Genomic DNA, 17,004 nt, shown 5'->3' with positions numbered 1-17,004 from the left:
GGGTACTGGAGTCTTTGAAAAATGAGGTGTCCGAAGTTTTCAGCTATTTATCAGTCAGACATGGTGAAGTGAAGTGTATAAGACCTTTAGAGAAAAGACCGAGAGGAAAAAACAGCTTTAAATCACTCCAGGGAGAGCCTCAGAAAAACAGAAACCAACACAGTGCTTCTCTATTTTCAAAGCAGCATATGCAGGCATAGCTGCATGACTCTCATTAAGTTCATCTGAGTCGTGCAGCTAAAGCCCCATGCAATGTTTTGAAAATGTAGGAAATAAAAATGGTCTTAAACCAGGCATCTGGGCTTCTATCCAGTTTTCCGGTGATGATGTCTGATGCATGCCGTTAATAAAGCCTCATCCGTGGGCTAAATTATTAAACTATAGAACTCTTTGCAGAAGACTTGTAAGTCAGTTTTATTCAAAAAACAAAACAAAGCAAAAAACAAAACAAAACAACAAACTTCTGTGCTGTCTTCAGCAACCATTACTAACCACAGGGCCCTTTTTCTTTTCAAGTGTGTTAACCGTTTTTTCCTCTCATACTTTTCAATTGTCTTAGTCTTTTCCCCCAAAGTTCTTAGAAGGTACGCATCTGAAGTCCATGTTACGCTTCCAATTTTTCTTAGTAGAGAGAAAGTGCCTTCTCTTTGCTGGTTCCTTTATCTCACGTGAAGCTCTATACAATAGAGGTGCCAGGATGGGAAAAAAAACACCTTTTCAGAGGTGAAGATGCTTTACTGATTCCCCATCTTTTGTATTTTGATGCTGACAGGAAGATAGTGATGTTAGTAATTATTCAGAAGCTTAAGAAAAAAAGTTATCAATAGCAAGGAAGATTATCTAGTTAACTACTTCTATAGATGTTCTTAATGAGTGAGGTTTGGTTTTGCCTTCACATAGCAACAACTAAGCTGTGTAGAGTTAACAGGTTATTGTAAGAATTCCAGAAATATAAGTAACTTAGTCATTGCTGTACTGTAGTCTCAAGTATGTTACCATTTCATCAGTGTTATCAGTTTGACAAGGGTTCTGTTTTGCCTTAGTCTGTGTATAAGTGTGGGAGGAATTACTAAAAATGCAGTATTGAGAAGATGAGCTACTTGTTATGCTTTTACCGAACTGTCTTCTGTGATTTTTTTGTAGCATTGGAATCTAAGAATTTGCCTGTATCGTGTGTAATTTTGGCAAGCTGATGGCAACGCATGCAGAGCAAGCTAAGAGAAATACCTCTGTAGTGGCTATGGGCAATCAGGAACACTCTCAGCCATGAGAAGTAACTTGAAATATGCTTTTGTGACGTACTTAGGTGTTGGGGTTTTTAAAACTAGCTAAGGTATAAATTATTTTGCAGCACTGGATTTGATTCAAGATACATGATTCATCTTCGTAAGACATTAGAGTTGTTGGTTATGACTCTGAATCTAGTGCTGTGTTGAGAAGAAGCGTTGTGCTTTATTACAAATAACCCTGCAAGGTTTTAAAATTTCTGGACAAAGCAAAACATTTTTTCCGTAGGCTAACATGTATACTTTATCTGAGAGACCTTGACGTTGAGTGCAATTAAAACATGTAACTACCAGTATTCTTCTTCCTCTTCTGTTAATTTTTGGGGAAAACTAACGCAGCAGTTTTGAGCACAGTATCTTGTTTTAAATATGATTTAACCTGCAGATTTATCCATAAGAATCAATGTGAGATGGCTTTACAGTTCAATAGTATGCATATGTGTGTCATACTGTGAACTTGCCGTGTAAAATGAATGCTCTTTATTTGCTGTGCAACTGCTTTGTTCTTAATTTTTTAATCATAGGAAACTCAGAGTTCCCAATGCTCAAAAGTATTCATATAAACTGATTTCTTCAGGGAGGTGCCCTGTTATATGAAAAATTACCCAACAGTAGCCCTGGCAACTTCTTGAATGACTGGTTGCATCTCTGACATGGGGCAGAAGGTAGAAGCTTTTGTGGAGTATAACTTGTTTTCTCGTGTGTGGTCTCTTTCTCCATAGCTGAGCGTGAAGTTTGGAAACATGTGAAATGGTTGCGCTGTAGTTCTGGGGCAGGGTGGTGATTTGGTTGAAATAACTTGTGCTCTCTTTCAGCAGCAAGAAAAATATTTTGACCCCAAAGAGGGCATGTTGATGGTGGGGTAGTTGAGATGATTAAAATCCAGCTGCTGTAGCTTTTACTTCAGGAAATATTTCCTAACTTGTCAAATCCTCTTCCCTTCAAGAAGAAAATACTCGGTAGTCTTCAATTAGGGCATTGTAGTATCTGAGCAAAAGGAACATGTGTTCGTGCTAGAAGCTGATACTAAGATGACAAACAAGGTAGAGAATAGCTCCTCAGGAATGACTGAAGGCATTGAGGACTGAACGTTTGTGTGTCAGCCCCTTACAAGGGACTTGGAGCCTAGTGCAGTCCGGGAATTAGCCATGTCATACATATGGCGGTTCTGAGGCTGGGGCTTTTCCTCTGTGTGTTATTTTCAGCTTGGGGAACAAAGGGGACAAAAACTTTGAATGGCAACTTTTAAATAGCATGAAGATGGCTGATGGAAGTAATCGCTTGCCATCTTAAAATTATCTGAAGAGCAAATATTTTGGCAAGGAAAAGGATGATATGAAAAAGGATTGACAGTGTTTCTGGGGTTTAAGCTTAAAAGGAAAGTTTGGGGTTAAAAGCATTATATTTATATTTAATAAATTACCTGAAAAATGCCTAGGTTACTAAAGGTAGAAGATCCAACATGTAAATTCTGGACATATTTCCCCAAAAGTGGCTGGGCATGGCTGTATGTGGTGGTAAATTTTCTGTTGTTAGAATTGAGCAACAGAGACAGATCCCAGTGTAAAGTGGTTTAAGGTTTCTTCTAATATTTGAGTAGCGCAAGCAAAATCATAAGCTTTTTCCCTCACCTTTCAACCTTCACTGCTGAAATGCCCAAGCAGTGAAGCAAAGGCTATTTCTTGACATCCTCTTTCTCCTCATATAGTCATCCAAACTATAAACAAATGTTCCCTTGCCTGCCATACAGGCTTGCCTGCACAAGGAAGTTACAGTGGTTTAACTGCGATGTGACTGTAAATCCACTTAAATTGATTCCAAATGTTCTGTGAGCACTCTAAGCCTGATTTAAACTGAAATGATAGCCTGGATAGTTTGTTCCGCAGATTAAAACCTGCATTTTAAATTGACTTGATTGTTGTGCTGCAGTATGGAACGCATAGTCTTAAATGAAACATTAAGTCACTGTCTGCTGTGATATCCTATTTGGAGTTGAAATTACTTTTTCTGAGAAAGTGCTCCTGAGTGACTGGAGGCTGGGAGAGCCCCATGCAATACAAGGTTTGTTGCTTTGTTTAATTCCAGATGTGTCTCCGGTGTCTTTTCAGGGAGCAATAGCTAGGCGGTGTTTTTCAGTTCTTCCAGAGAGCTGACTACCAGGCTTATATGAAGATGTGGACTGGCTTGTGTCCGTATTGCTCAGTGTTACCGCCTGGAGGAGTAGTAGGTTGACTTGTCTTGTGGCCCTTTGTGCTTGTTCTGAGCAGACCAACTGTGGGGTTGCCTTTTTTTTTTTTTTTTAAACTTTGACGTGCCAGAAAGGATGAGGTCTGTGTTTATAGCATTAGTGAGGTCTTATGTTGTGGATATATGGCAAGATAAGAGGACATTTGAGGGTACTAAGCCTGCCAAGATAGCTTGAAGAACTGTATGTGTTGACGGTGCCAGATTTTAGATTAGCTGTGGGCCATATCTGGTGGAAGATGTTTCATAGCTTAAATGCCACTGGAGAAATCTTTCTGATGCCTAGATTGAGATGACTATTCTTACCTCTTAGCAGTATTGTTTATAAACAAGTGGGGTTTTTTTCGTATGCTGTCCCAAAAACATCTGTAGGTGATTTGGGGTACCACTCTGTTTCATGTCTGTTGGTCACTAGCCCTATTGTCTAGGTAGAGTTGGTAAAAATCTGTTACCAAAGTGTTCAATGCTGCTTATTAACCAGCTGGTGGAGTTGTTGACGTTACTTGACTAGCTGGTGTCCTGTTCATGATGTTCCTTCTCCTTGCTAGTCAGGTAGGTCCTAAAAAATAAACCTGTCAACTGCTGCACTGTAGCTTTCTGCCTCATGTAAATGATTGCATGTCTCTGTCAAAGGATGTTGTCTTGCAGGATGTTTACAGGGGCTTCAGACGAAATGGGGAAACCACCAAGAAAGAGAGCTGATGCAGGTTACTTCTATAGGCAAGGCACAGGAGACTTGGAAAACCCACAAAGCTGGGTATTTGCAGATACTTGGGGAGTACCTGGAAATTGTGTGGTTCATACTCTTCCCTAGGGCTTGTCATGCATGCAGTGTTAAAGATAGGCAACTAGGTGGGATGAGCCGTGGGCCTGATATGTATGGTTGTCCTGATACTTTTGTCCAAAGTTAGTGTCTGCAGTTCTTTCTGGAATTGGGATGCTCCTTCAGAGAGCTGAGCAGTTTTTCTGGTAACCAGGATTGTATGAGGGCTGCTACGTGCTTCCAAGGAGAAAAGAAACAGTAATGTATATGATTTGAACAGAAGCTTTCCCATACAGCTGATTACTCTTCTTATCCTAGTTGCCTTCAGGTTACACCATGTGCTGCACTGGTTCTTTTTTTATTTTAAAGGTCTTAGTGTGTCTCAACTCCGATGTTAAATTTCCACATTCTGCAGCAAGGAGAGCTACTTTTCTAAAGATGTATGCAGTTCCTATCTAGAATGAGGGGAGAATGCAATAGGGGGAAAAGCATAACTATGATTTAGTTTGACAAATTTTCATATAATACATGGTTTCTGTGGAGAAGAATGTCTTTCGGAGCCTCTACTGTGTTCTGAAGAGCTCACTGTCCCAAGAACTCATTAAGAGGGAGTAAATGTGCATCTCCTCTGCATTTGATTCATTTGGCTTGCAAATGGAAAACATCTGCTTATCCCCTCTTGAACTTTTCAGGTGTTTTTCCAAACCTACCTCTAGTTCTGAACCACAACTACTATTGGAGGACTAGAAGGGACTTGAACATCAGCTAGAGTCATGCTATTCTGTGTAGATCAAGTGAATCGTGGTATGGATGCTTTCTGTGCGTATTTCCCTGCCTTCCACTGTCAGCTGTATTAAAAGCTAGCAACGCTCGTGCTCTGTACTATAGTTAGTTTGTGGAAATTCTACTCAGGATATAAATTCACTTTGTTTCTGAAATAGCTTTAGGGTCTTGCACAAATAGTGTTTTCACAGTTTATATATATTTGCCTGCTTTTCAAGTAAGCTTGTGGCTAGATGTTGCATAAAAGATGACAAATACACCTTCATTCTCAGAGCTACTCATTACAGCATTGCCTAAGCTTAACCCTCGTTTGTAGATGTTATTCCTGTGGGTGTCACCTCACAGTGAGTGTCAGGTGCCATCTCAGATTTGTTATGTGTAACCACTCAGTGTTACTGTGTTTTTTGTGGGACTTGGTAAAAAGCTACAGAAACCAGAGGCATATCCCTGGCCTGCGTTCAGAGACAGTTTGGTGGTCATTTGTCATGAAGGGTTTCCCCAGCAGGAAGGTGACGGTGCAAGTTAGCTTGCTCTGGTTAAAAACTGTGCAGAATGCTGTGAAAACCAAGAGCTGGTTTGTAGCAAACATAGTCAGTCTGCCATAGTCTTTCCTTTAATACCCAGCCTTTTTAGGAGAGTCATTCATAATAAGCAGCAGTCTCTGCTGCTTGCTTGGTATAGTGAGTGAGTGTACAATACACTCCCAAAGCCACATAATGAAATCTTGGACTGAATTCAGGAATCACGTGAATGCATTGCTCTTGTGCGTGAACTTCTGGGTTTTTCTCGTCTAAGGTGTTTTTCCAAGTTACTTTGATTTTTCTTTGTACACAGCTCTATCAGAAGATACAGCGAATGCTTTAAAGGCACACCAAGAATTTCTTTGTATGTACTATGGCAGTGAAAGAAAGCTAATCACTTTCTGAAAGAAGTTCAAACGTTATTTCTTTAGTGAGAAGTACATCAATAAGTAATTTACCAGTGAAATGATTGCACATGCTTACAATGTGCTGCATATTTTGGCAAAAGATGTTTAGGATCCAAGTCTCTTAGCTTTTGCCAGCATGTAAAGAAAGAAGTTTAGACTTAAATTACCAATATTGTATGTGTTTTCCACATGAGAGGAGTGGCAAGGAGACCAGGGGAGAGACCTTTTGTGAACTAGTCTTGGAGCCTTTAGGGAAGGGGTAGCATGTTTAAAAGCAGCTGTGAAAAAAGGAAAATGGTAAGTCCTGTTTATTTTTAGATTGTCCCACTGACCAAGAAAATGGTTGTATTAGTAAATAAAAATGGAACAAAGGTAAGATAACTACTAGGGAGCTTTTAAAATTGCATCGAGTGTCCTGTTGTTTTGGGCTAGAATGTTGTTTCTGTGCTGCAATGCTAATAGAGTTGTGGGTATTGAGAAACATGGGCTGCTCCTGGGATTACTGCTGTAAAGATTCGCTCGTGTCAGTATGACAGAAGACGAGGTGCAGTTTCTGTAGTGGTCTGGCTTTTCTGTTGCTACTCCTGCTATTTTCCTTGGGTTCCAAGCTGTCAGAAAACTTTATATAAACTTCCTGGATAAAAGTAGCTTAATGCAAGGGCTTACAGAGGCTGAGTTTTATTTCGTAGGGAGGAAGGGGGGAAAACAGACTTTCAAGGGGAACCTGGCAGTTCATGTAGTCATAATAGGGAATCGTAAGGGGACTGTGGTTCCGGACCTAAAATGACCTTGCCACAGAATTGCTCCTATTACACTCAGTTCAGCAGCTCTGCAGAAGAATTCCTTTATGTAGTGACAAGGAAAGCAAAATCTGTGAACCTGCTTTTGTAAGTGTAACATAAGGGACTTCTGCAAATTAAAGCAAGAAGGGGAAGAACTGAAGTGAAATGTCCTGTAAAACAGGAGCTGAATAGTAACAGTCATGGTCTTAGTCCCTATCAGCTTTATTCACTCAGTACTGGGAATGCATTTGGTCCTTGAAAATATTAAAATAGTTTTGATTACTGTAAGACATTGCCTAGGTTCATATGCAAGAAATCAGAATGCACAACTGTATTTTAGCTACATTAAGTGAATATTGATCTCCTTACCACTTTTTAGCCTAGTGCCCTTTGTACCATATGCAGGTATAAGTGAATGCATTTGTATGTGGATTGGGAACTCTCTGCTTCATTAAGGTGCATGTTAAATGGCCAGCAACACAGTGATATGGGAAACTAAGAGCAAATTATTCTATGGAATGATGCTATGGGAAACTAAGCAAACTAAGAGCAACAGTAGTAACATTTTCTTAACGAATTACAGCATTCTATACAGCCATTTTTCTAATTCAATTCTGTTTTCTCCATCCTGATAACCTATACCCCTAAAGGGTGCTTCTAGATTCGAGGAAATCTTTGCTACATGTTCCTGTGTTCTTTTGATGCCGTCCTGGCACCTACATGAATGAGGTCTGGGGTTGGGGTTTTGTTTGTTCAGCTACCTGGATGTGCAAACAGGATACTATGACTTTAGGGAAACGGATTGCTTGTTAGTTGCTTCAGGGTGTGTACATACAGGTATGTGATAGAATGTGTGTTACAGTAAGGCCAGCTCCAGCACGAGTGGGACCAGGTGTATTCCACCAGTGTCCCACAGAGATACAGCTCCACACGGACATGGGGTCCCAATGTGGGTATTTAAATACCAGTTTTTGACATTTCCACTCTCCCTTTCCCAAATGCACACAATGTTGGGGGGTTTTCTGCATTTTGTGCACTAATTTCTGAGGCCAGTTTGTGTTAAAGCTTCTGGTCTCTGTATGTTCTTGTTTCGGTATGAGAGGTGTTGAAATACTTTGTTGTTACAGGTCTGTGGTGATGTGCTTTATTCAGTCTGCAGTGAGCCCTAGTGCACGTCCCAGGTGCAAAGAGCCTTGGTGGGTTTAGCCTCGCTTTTGACTCGTGGCATTATCAGGCCTCACCCTTGGAGCGCTGTGTTTTGTTGGCTTTCCTTTTGCGTGTACATCCAATACCAGACTTGCTGGTATGTTGCTCTTTTCCATAGCCGTTTTGGAGCTTTCCTTCCCTTTCGTTGCCCTTACTTGGGTAATAGTAGCAGTAGTAGCCTTTTTCTCCACAGTTCCCTAATCTCCTATTTCAAATATGGCTTTTCTTGCTTTCTGATACAATTTTTTGTTACTGGATTCTAAGTGCTTAGCAAAATTTCAGGTGGATTAAGTTACCTGAAACTGTTGATGTTCCCTCACCTATTAAGATAAATAGTTCAACTTCTGTCTTTTTTTAATCCGTTTATTTCAGCACCAGAGAACAAATTAAGAATAACAAACTCAAAGCACTTCTATTACTTTATCATTGGTTAAAGATACCACTTGGCTTCAGAAAAGCCAGCAGGTCATTTAAAACCATGTAATAGCATGTCCTTATCTTTTTATGTGAGATGTGGGTCAATTACACAGCTGTGAAAGTTGTATCAAGACCAGTCTGAAGTGATTACATGCTGAGGAGATACCATAATTTCTCATTAATACATGCCAAGTCATATTGTACTTATCTGTTCCACAGTCATGTGCTAGTACTCAAGGGCAGTTAAAGTCGTCGATTAGGCAAATCTGGAAGGCCAAAAAAAAATAAAATAAAATCCCCAAAAATGTTAACACTGCTAAATTGGCTCCAACATTGCAGTCACTGCTGCTGTGGGCATAAGCAAGTCTTCGATGTCAACGGAAACCTTTCTTTACAGCTGCTCTCTTTTTGCTAAAGAAAGGAGTGTTATGAGTAGTGTTTGTTTTGTAAAAGGAGGCCAATGGTGCTGGGAGTGCATAGCATGAGTTTCCATTGCTCAGCAGCAGGCAGTGGCCTGGTGTGATGTTTCCAGCTTGCAGCCAAGCAGCTGAGCCCCCCTTGCTCCCCAAGCAGGGATGGGAGGAGGATGTGGCCAACAAGTCCCTGCCTTGTTCCCTCTCAGCTGGTATCTTCCACCTATCTCAGCCTGATTTCTAGGACACTCTGCTGGCTTTGGAGGGTAATGATGAGTGACTTCCCAGTGGCATCAGTCTTGATAGTCTTGCTCTGGCTGTGGTTTGGGCCCCCTTGACCATGCAGGCCTGCTGAAACTGCATCCTGATGTGGCTTGACTGAACTGTCCCGAGCCACATTCTTTTTAATTTGATTTTTTTTTAAAGTCAGTATGTGAGTCTTGTCATCTCTAGGGTGTCACATATATACATGATGAGACAATCCTAGTGTAGCAATGTCAGCTTTCTTCATACTCCAGAAAACTTAAGAAAGGATGAAAAATAAATTCAGAATGGAGCTGGCTCTATTTGTAAAAGTTCTGAGGAACAGCTCAGTTTAACCACATCTTTTGGCAAGTACATCTGCCCTTTGGCAACACAGGCCATTTCTAATCGCATTATTATAGACTTGCTTCTGCAGCAATTAGTGTGCTGGAGAAATACTAAGTCCCTGGAACACTTCACACCGAAAGAGCTGGAGAAATATCCTGCCCTTTTTCTACTTGGTTTCGTAAGATTAAAAAAAAGTCAGATTACAGCTGTCTGTTAAATTTGTTCTAATGTGCTGCATGTTCGTTGTACTGGTGACGTAAATGTTAAATGCATAAATTGGTGTGCTAATTAGATGTTCATGTAACTCAAGGAACACAAAAAAAGAAAAACGCCACTCTGCTGTGAAGAAAAGGAGTTTGCATGGCCTGCTGTTTCGTTGGGTTTTTTAAAACACATTAATCAGTCTATCTGGGCCAAATGTTGCTGGAAGCAGCAGTCTTCTCATGTCTTAACGGCTAGGTCATTTGATGTATACTGCATAGTCATCTGCAGATGCGGTATTTTTCTGTGATGCTCAAAACTCCTGGGACAAGAAACATGATTGTTCTCTAATGGCAACCACTGAGGAAAAAAACCCCAGATTTGCTAATTCTTATGGCTTTCAAGTCTTTGGAATTATTCTGAGGGTTTAAACTGTAAGAACTGCTAGTCTGTGTAACTGTGGGGTGGTGCTCCTCACACCCCCTCTCCCTCTGTTCTGCTCTGTGCTTGCCTCTCATGTTGAATGTTACCTGTGCTTTGGAGGATGGATGTTGGCAGGTTAGAGAAGAGGAGCATGGAAACAACATGTATAAGGAAGATATCAAATTTTCTGCATATGCATCTTCTATAAGCAGAGAAAGATGAAGCTGATAAAGCGGTGCTCTTCAGTATGCTGAAATATAAACTGTCGATCCCTAGTCAGCAATAGAAGAAATAACAGCTGTTCAGTCTTATTTAATAAATTAATGTTTGAAGCCAGGGAATCTCTGTTGTATTGGTTGCTTTGATATCTATTTATCTGACCAAGCTTTGCAGTAAATGCATAGGATTTTTTAGCGAGACAAAAGCAGCATGAAACTTTAAAAATAATTAACACTGGTGGAGAAGATTGGAAATTATTTTTAAGCTTAAATAGGCACTTATTTGGGGTGCACAGGCCTAGAGCAAATGCTTTTCAATTGAAAAGTATTGGTCTCTTTTCAGCAAAGAGTTAATAAACAGTGTGGGGAATAAAAGGAGCAAGGGGAATATTCCTTGACAAATCAAGTGAATATCAGGCAGCCATGCCTACCCTGTCAAATCTTGTTAATAAGGCTCTTTACCTGTATTATAAAATTGGTGCTGTACATTCTCTAATGAAGGGATTGTTTTAAGGCTCTGTGCATTTGAGCAGGAACAAGAGCCTGGCATCGAGAGACATCTGCAATGAGAGATTTTTTAATCAGCATACATTATTAATGAACTGCACAGGAGACACACAAACCTGCTTTAGTAGGCAAACTGTAAATGAGCCTATTTGGTAAGAACATGCAGAATGTGTGTGTGCTAAGAGAGGATATTTTGAGAACTTAACTCATTTCTGAATAGTAAAGGCATCCAGCCTGGCTATAATTGGTGCCTGTGGCAGTTGTTGATACCCTGACTACATTAGCTTTCTGTGCCCTTTAGCAGTATTGGGAAAACATTTCTAGTACTCGTTAAGCTGTCTATTATCAAGACTTCATAAATATACACGTTTAGAATAGATGATTTGCCATCCCAGTGCCTTAGAGCACTTAAATAAATTAGTTCCTACTATTTCAGGCATTAATGTTGTGGTAATTATGCATGAAGCAATAATGCAATTAAAATTGCCTTCCAACTTACTCAAGTGGGAATATTTTTTGAAAATAATACTTGATCTTTTCTCAAAATATACTCTAGAGCAGGTGGATGGGCTGTGTGGCTCAAAACAGCAGTGCAGGACTGTTTTACCTCGAGATCCTCAGTTTGCTTGCAGCTCAAGTCAATATTAACCAAGTATTACCATCTGTTGGCTTTTGTTGACCTCTGGAAGGAGGCAGCAGTTTGTTGGGTTTTTTTGTTGTTGTTCCCTCTCTCCCCCACCCCCTTCTCTATGGTGAAGTGCCCACATCACAGCTGGCATTGAGTGCTTCAGCAATGGGGTTTCTTACTTAAAGAACATGGCCCCACTTCAAGGCAGGAAATGTGGGTTAGTTTTCAGTTTGCAACATGTTCCACTCTTTGTGCACAATACCTACTGGTTTCAGATCTTTGCAGTATCTGCTGTAATAAAGTGCAGCAATATATCAACCCAGATTTCAGCCTTGGGTCTGATTTTCTTTACATTTAAATTGGACCTCTTGTTCCTTTGAAGAAAAATATATATTGTAGCTGAGTTACAAATAGGCTTTTCCAGCTTTTTGGCAGCCAGGTAATAGTTAAAGTGAAAAGGTTTCTTTTTTCCAGCAAGAAAAGCAGTTTAATAACTTTGGGTCCATTTGTTCATAGCAGTACTGGAGTTGAGCCCTGCAAAACCCCTGGAGCTTGGCAAGCCAGGCAGACTTGGCAAGTTTTCCTACCAGCTTACCAAGTCTGAGTCAAGCATGGGTTGTTGCAACTTCGAATATATTTAGTGCACTTTGTTAACAGGAACGGTGAGGTGGAGAGGGCTTTTTGGGTTTTGGTTTTTTCTTCTGTGCTGACCTTAAATAATACTATGCTCTCTACAAACAACTGGTCTGTAAACCATGCGTGACAATTTATGGCTTGTGTTAAATGCAGAGTAAATGTATATTTTGGGCAGAGTGTCTGATTCACTTCAACATTAAGATACTGAGGAAGTACACATTCTTTGTCGATTGACATTTGATAAAGTGAGTCCCCGGAGGAGACCAGCATAGCCATTATTTTTCAGTGTGTCGTATCTGTAAGAGCTTTTGCCCCCTGTTTAGAGCATGTGGTGCACACAGACTTGGGTAAGCGTTGGGAATGTTCTTGCTTCTAGTTTTCACCTGTATGGATCCTGGCAGAAGAAAAGTTCAAATTTGGCTTTTGAAATAGCAGAACATTGAATTTTGTCAATGTTAGTTCTTGCCCATCTAAATCATAGCAGCCTTGAAATAAGGAGAACGCTCTTCTGTAGAAAATTCTTTCAGTGTTGAGAGACACTGCAGAAGACTAAAGATAACATGCCTAGATACATATTTACCATGGTCAGACACATCCATCTCAATATTCTCCTATAGTAATTGCCTGATCTCAAAGTGGTTTTAGCAAGGTCTTTAATGAGTTCTGCATCACCCAGTTGTGGTAGGGTGGGAACTTTGAGTAGGAAGGATTGGGTTGTTGAGGGGGTATTTTTCGCTTCTACTTTGACAGTCTGTCTGCTGCTTTGTAAGGCATCTTAACAGCTTTGCTGTTTCCAAGTTTTATATGATTGTATCTTCACTTTGTTACTGCTAATATTTTTGTTGAGAAATGTAAATCTAAGCTGTTAGCTTTGCCTGGCTTGGGGCTTTTCTTCCAGCTGTGGGCCAGCTACAGAAAGTCTGGCTGCTTTGTTTTGTCCTCTTGATGGAAAATCAGAAATGTCTGTGCTGGGGGACTTATTATGGAGGCTGTGGTTTCAGAAAGCACTGGTTTCCTAAGTAGTATGAGGCAATGTCATAAAAGGCCTCAACACTTGTTACCAAACCTTTGAAGTTTGCTTTGCCCAGTGGGATCTAGAAAACTGAGCAGAGCACAGGCTGAGGTTGTCAGCTAGGCAGACAGGGTTCTGATTTGTAAGCTATTTATGTTTTCTAGGATTGCTGCCCTCATTCATAGTTAAAATTAATTGCAAGATGCCAGGAGATGATAAATGCCTAGGTCATCATTGCCAAATATCTGGGAGTATGCTTGTTTAAAGCTGTGTTTCTTCCTAGCAGAAGAAACCCTCATGTAACTTACCTGACAGCTCCGAATTAGTTGTAGTTTGTTTTTGGGACCTAGGCTATGTACCCAAGATCTCTTTCATATCTTTTATTTGAAATACTGAGGTACACAGCAGGGTGAAACACTGCAAGTTGTGAGGCTGGTCAGTATGCTGCTTTAGGTCATTAATTGAGTCCTTTGAGTGAAAAGCAGCGATTGTTCAAGGTATCAATATAGTAGAAGTGATGAAAAAGTTGCAATGTAGGATGTGTCTTCCTTCTGTCCTTCATCTGGACAGAGCTGGAGAGGTGAACACTGTCAATCATGCATTAATTTAAATTAAATAAGCATTGAAATGTGAAAGAAAGGGAATTTTTTTTAGGAAGCTGGAGAAATATTTTGCAGTTTATCCTGGGTTGACGCATTTCAACTAGATGGAAACAGAATGAAACTGCTGGCCCTTCAGTGAGCTTACAAGGGCGCTTTTAAACTGTGAGCTGCAAGAAGGGCAGCAGGTATAGAAAAGCGCAAACTTCAGAACGATGTAGGGTAAAAATCAATAGAAACTCCCTACTAGAAAAAGCAGATGAAGGTTTAAAAAATTGTGGGAAATAGGTTTAAATAGCTGGCCCTATTATGCAAGGCATATGTATAAGCAAATGGGTTGAGATCAGTGTCATTTCTTCACACTTGAACAGTGAGAGTGCATTAGAATGATGATTAATTTTAAACAAGAACAGTGATAGAATGGATGGAAAACCAGCTGTAGAGGGTCAGAATAAGAGTTCAACTAACCTGGCCTCCAGTCTTCTGTGAACAGTGGTAGTTCTCTGGCAGCCTCATCTGGTCTCCAGCTTTCCTTCTGTGTTTTTCTCATTGCTTTTTTGCATCCCCAGCGTTGTCTGGCAAGCAGTTCCATAGATGAACCACATATTGTGTGAAAACATTTCACTTTTTTTTGGTGTAGCCTGCTAGTCTAATGTCTTGCAGTAGTCCTGATTTGAGCAGCTATTTGTTGTTCTTGTTCATCTTGAATCTATTTTAATATTCCCTTAATTTGCCTCTGTCCCAAGCTGAAGAGTCCTAGTCTGTTCAGATATTGCATCTGTGAAAACAGTTGTAGGTCTTGGTGCAGTCTTGATATCTTCTGTTGCCTTCTTTCCTACTTATTCTATATCCATTTGGGGTGGGAGCAGAGAAGAGAACAGATGACATTGAATTAACTAATTATCTGAGGTGTTTTGCTAGGACACTAATACTGCACAAGTGAGCCAGAGAATAAATGATGGTGGTAGGAGAGTGCTGCTATATGTGAGTGACAGAGTGGTGTCAGAAAAGATGCCTGGCAGTGAGTGCCATGGGCTCTCAGGGACTGAGAAGGGAACAGACGTGGGCATCCCTGACTGCTCTGCAATATCTAGTGCATCCAGTGCAATGTGAACTTGTGAAGTAAATGCAAGACAAAATATGTTGAAAGGGGGTGGGGAGGGGGAGTGTTCCCACACCCAATGTTGAAATAATTTTGAATGAAGTGGCATGGTGCAGTGTGGATTTTAAAAGGGACTACAGCCACAAATTCACAGAAATACTTTGTTATCTATTAAGTGCAATGATTCATATGCAAACTGTTTCCGGATGCCCTTAAACCGCTGATTATTGCTCCAATTTCCAATTTACCTGAGAAACAATAATTCTTTCCCCCTTTGTTATATTCTTTCCTAAGCTTCCTTCAGTGTCCACTAAGAAACTTTTTTCCACCCCAATAATGCAGTTCTTGCTGCAGAAAGCTGCTTAAACAAGATAAGAAGTAGGCTCAAAGAAGCTAGGTGCAAGGAAATGTTGAAAAGAGTTTAGCAATGTACTGCAGCTTACAGCAGTTTCCTGGGACTGTGGCATTTACAGAATCCCCTCAGTTGGAAGGCAACTTGGAGGTCATATAGTCCAACCTCTTGCTTGAAGTAGTGTGAACACTAAATTCAAACCAGGTTGGTCAGGGCTTGCCTAGTTGGGTTTTGTAAACTTGTAAAAGGATGGAGACTCCACAGCCTCTTTGGGCAACCTCTTCCAAAATTGGTAGTTTATTAAATAGTAATGTTTACATCATGTAGGCAATAAAAATCGTAATACAGTTATGTAATTGATAAGTTGGTATCACTGTAATTCTGGGACTGTAAAAAGAGGACACACAAGTCAAGCAGAGCATCCATCAAAACACACTTACCTTGAAAATTCTGGTCTTTGCCAGCCATGATGGAAACGATGTTGGCTTCTGGCTTCAAGCATGTTAATTTGTCAGCAATAAGGGTTTTGAAATACTTTGAGGCCATTTAGTGTTTTTTAGTTGCTCCCTCACCTGAGTATTTTATTTTAAATACTCAGGACTCTGACAGTATTTAAAATGTAAGACTTTAGAAGAGAATAACTGCTTGGCACTGCTGATAATTATTTTTAGAGCGTGACAAGCAGCTGTCTCCAGATTCTGGTCTGTGTTCGACATCGTTCTGCTCTGCTGTGAATGGAAACATGTACTGCAGTAGTAATCTAAAGCTTCTTGTCTCTGTTTCAGCTTTGGTTTGCTTTCGTTAATGGATTTTCGGGGCAGATCTTATTTGAGCGATGGTGCATTGGTCTGTATAATGTGGTAAGTGCTACATGTTTTGACATGATGGTGGTTGGGATTTGTATGTCGTTTTGTCGTGTCCCATTTCTCACAGGTAACTGTCTTGGGTGTATGCCAGGAAAGGTGAGTTCATTTGTAAAAGCCATTTTGAATCTACTCTGAGGTAGGTAAAATTCATTTTGGATCGTTTTTTTATTGCAAAAATACGTTTGGGAAAATGCCTTGGAAATACATGTTTGGTCTAATATAATCTCCATAAAATGCTGCAGCTTTTGGGGGGAATTTAATTTCCTCTTCAAAAGCATCTTCAGTCTTTTGTACTGAATATTTTGCTGACTGTTCATGTTCAAAATAGAGTTTTAATCTTTGAATTTTGGTTACTGTTTTTTTTCTCAGATCCTGGAAGAGTTAAATGCTCAGAGAAGCGTCATGCAGATGCTTTGAGTTGACTCATGCTGCGTTAGGTGTAGAAGGGGAAGTAGCAACACCAGCATGTCACCAGCCTTTTTCACTTGAACCAAGAGCAGCATTTGTTATCCAGGAATGATTTCTGATTTTTGCCGTGCTCTGCAGTGTGCCGCTCTGTGCCACGTGACTTTATAACTTTAATCAATATTATTTAATCAATAGCATTGATTAAAGTCTGGAGGATCTCTGGGACCAAGTTCCATAGCATACCATGGACTTGTGCTGGTGTTTTCAACGGTGTTACCTTTGTACCGTTACTGACAAGTGACCTAGTGTCTGGATTTATAAGCCATTAGGACACTCTGTCAGTGTTGAAAAATCCTTTGCATTTCTCTTTGGGGGGAGGAAACCTTTTTTTTTTTCTTTAAGAAAGTCATTCCAAATATATGGTAATACAGAAAAAGCCAGCAAATTATCTCTATCACTGAGTAGTATTAATGGAAATGCTTAACTTCTGTCACATTAATCTTAAAAATGATGGCACAAACCCTCATATTCCATAAGATTTCATATTCTTTGTGAAGATATTTATTCAGGGATTTTCCATTCCCTTGATTCTCTTCACCCTAATTTCTCAACTGTTACTCAGTCTCTGTCATTCATGTT

The 17,004-nt window shown here is 40.1% G+C and overlaps 1 protein-coding gene across 3 annotated transcripts in view; it reads left to right on the top strand.

The window, feature by feature from the left end:
• Positions 1-17,004, top strand: part of ATP8A2 (ATPase phospholipid transporting 8A2) — a 340,483-nt gene that overhangs the window by 215,743 nt on the left and 107,736 nt on the right. For 2 of the 3 annotated variants that reach the window (XM_086481834.1, XM_086481835.1), the window contains exon 28: positions 15,877-15,951. The exons of the other annotated variant lie outside the window; for it this stretch is intronic. In XM_086481834.1, the coding sequence (XP_086337960.1) occupies positions 15,877-15,951 (75 nt within the window). The remainder of the gene's footprint in view (positions 1-15,876; positions 15,952-17,004) is intronic. 3 annotated transcript variants of the gene reach the window in all.

This window comes from Leptosomus discolor, chromosome 1, assembly GCF_034619465.1.
Source record: "Leptosomus discolor isolate bLepDis1 chromosome 1, bLepDis1.hap2, whole genome shotgun sequence".
Classification (NCBI taxonomy): domain Eukaryota; kingdom Metazoa; phylum Chordata; class Aves; order Leptosomiformes; family Leptosomidae; genus Leptosomus; species Leptosomus discolor.
This window is presented reverse-complemented; position numbering and strand designations above follow the sequence as displayed.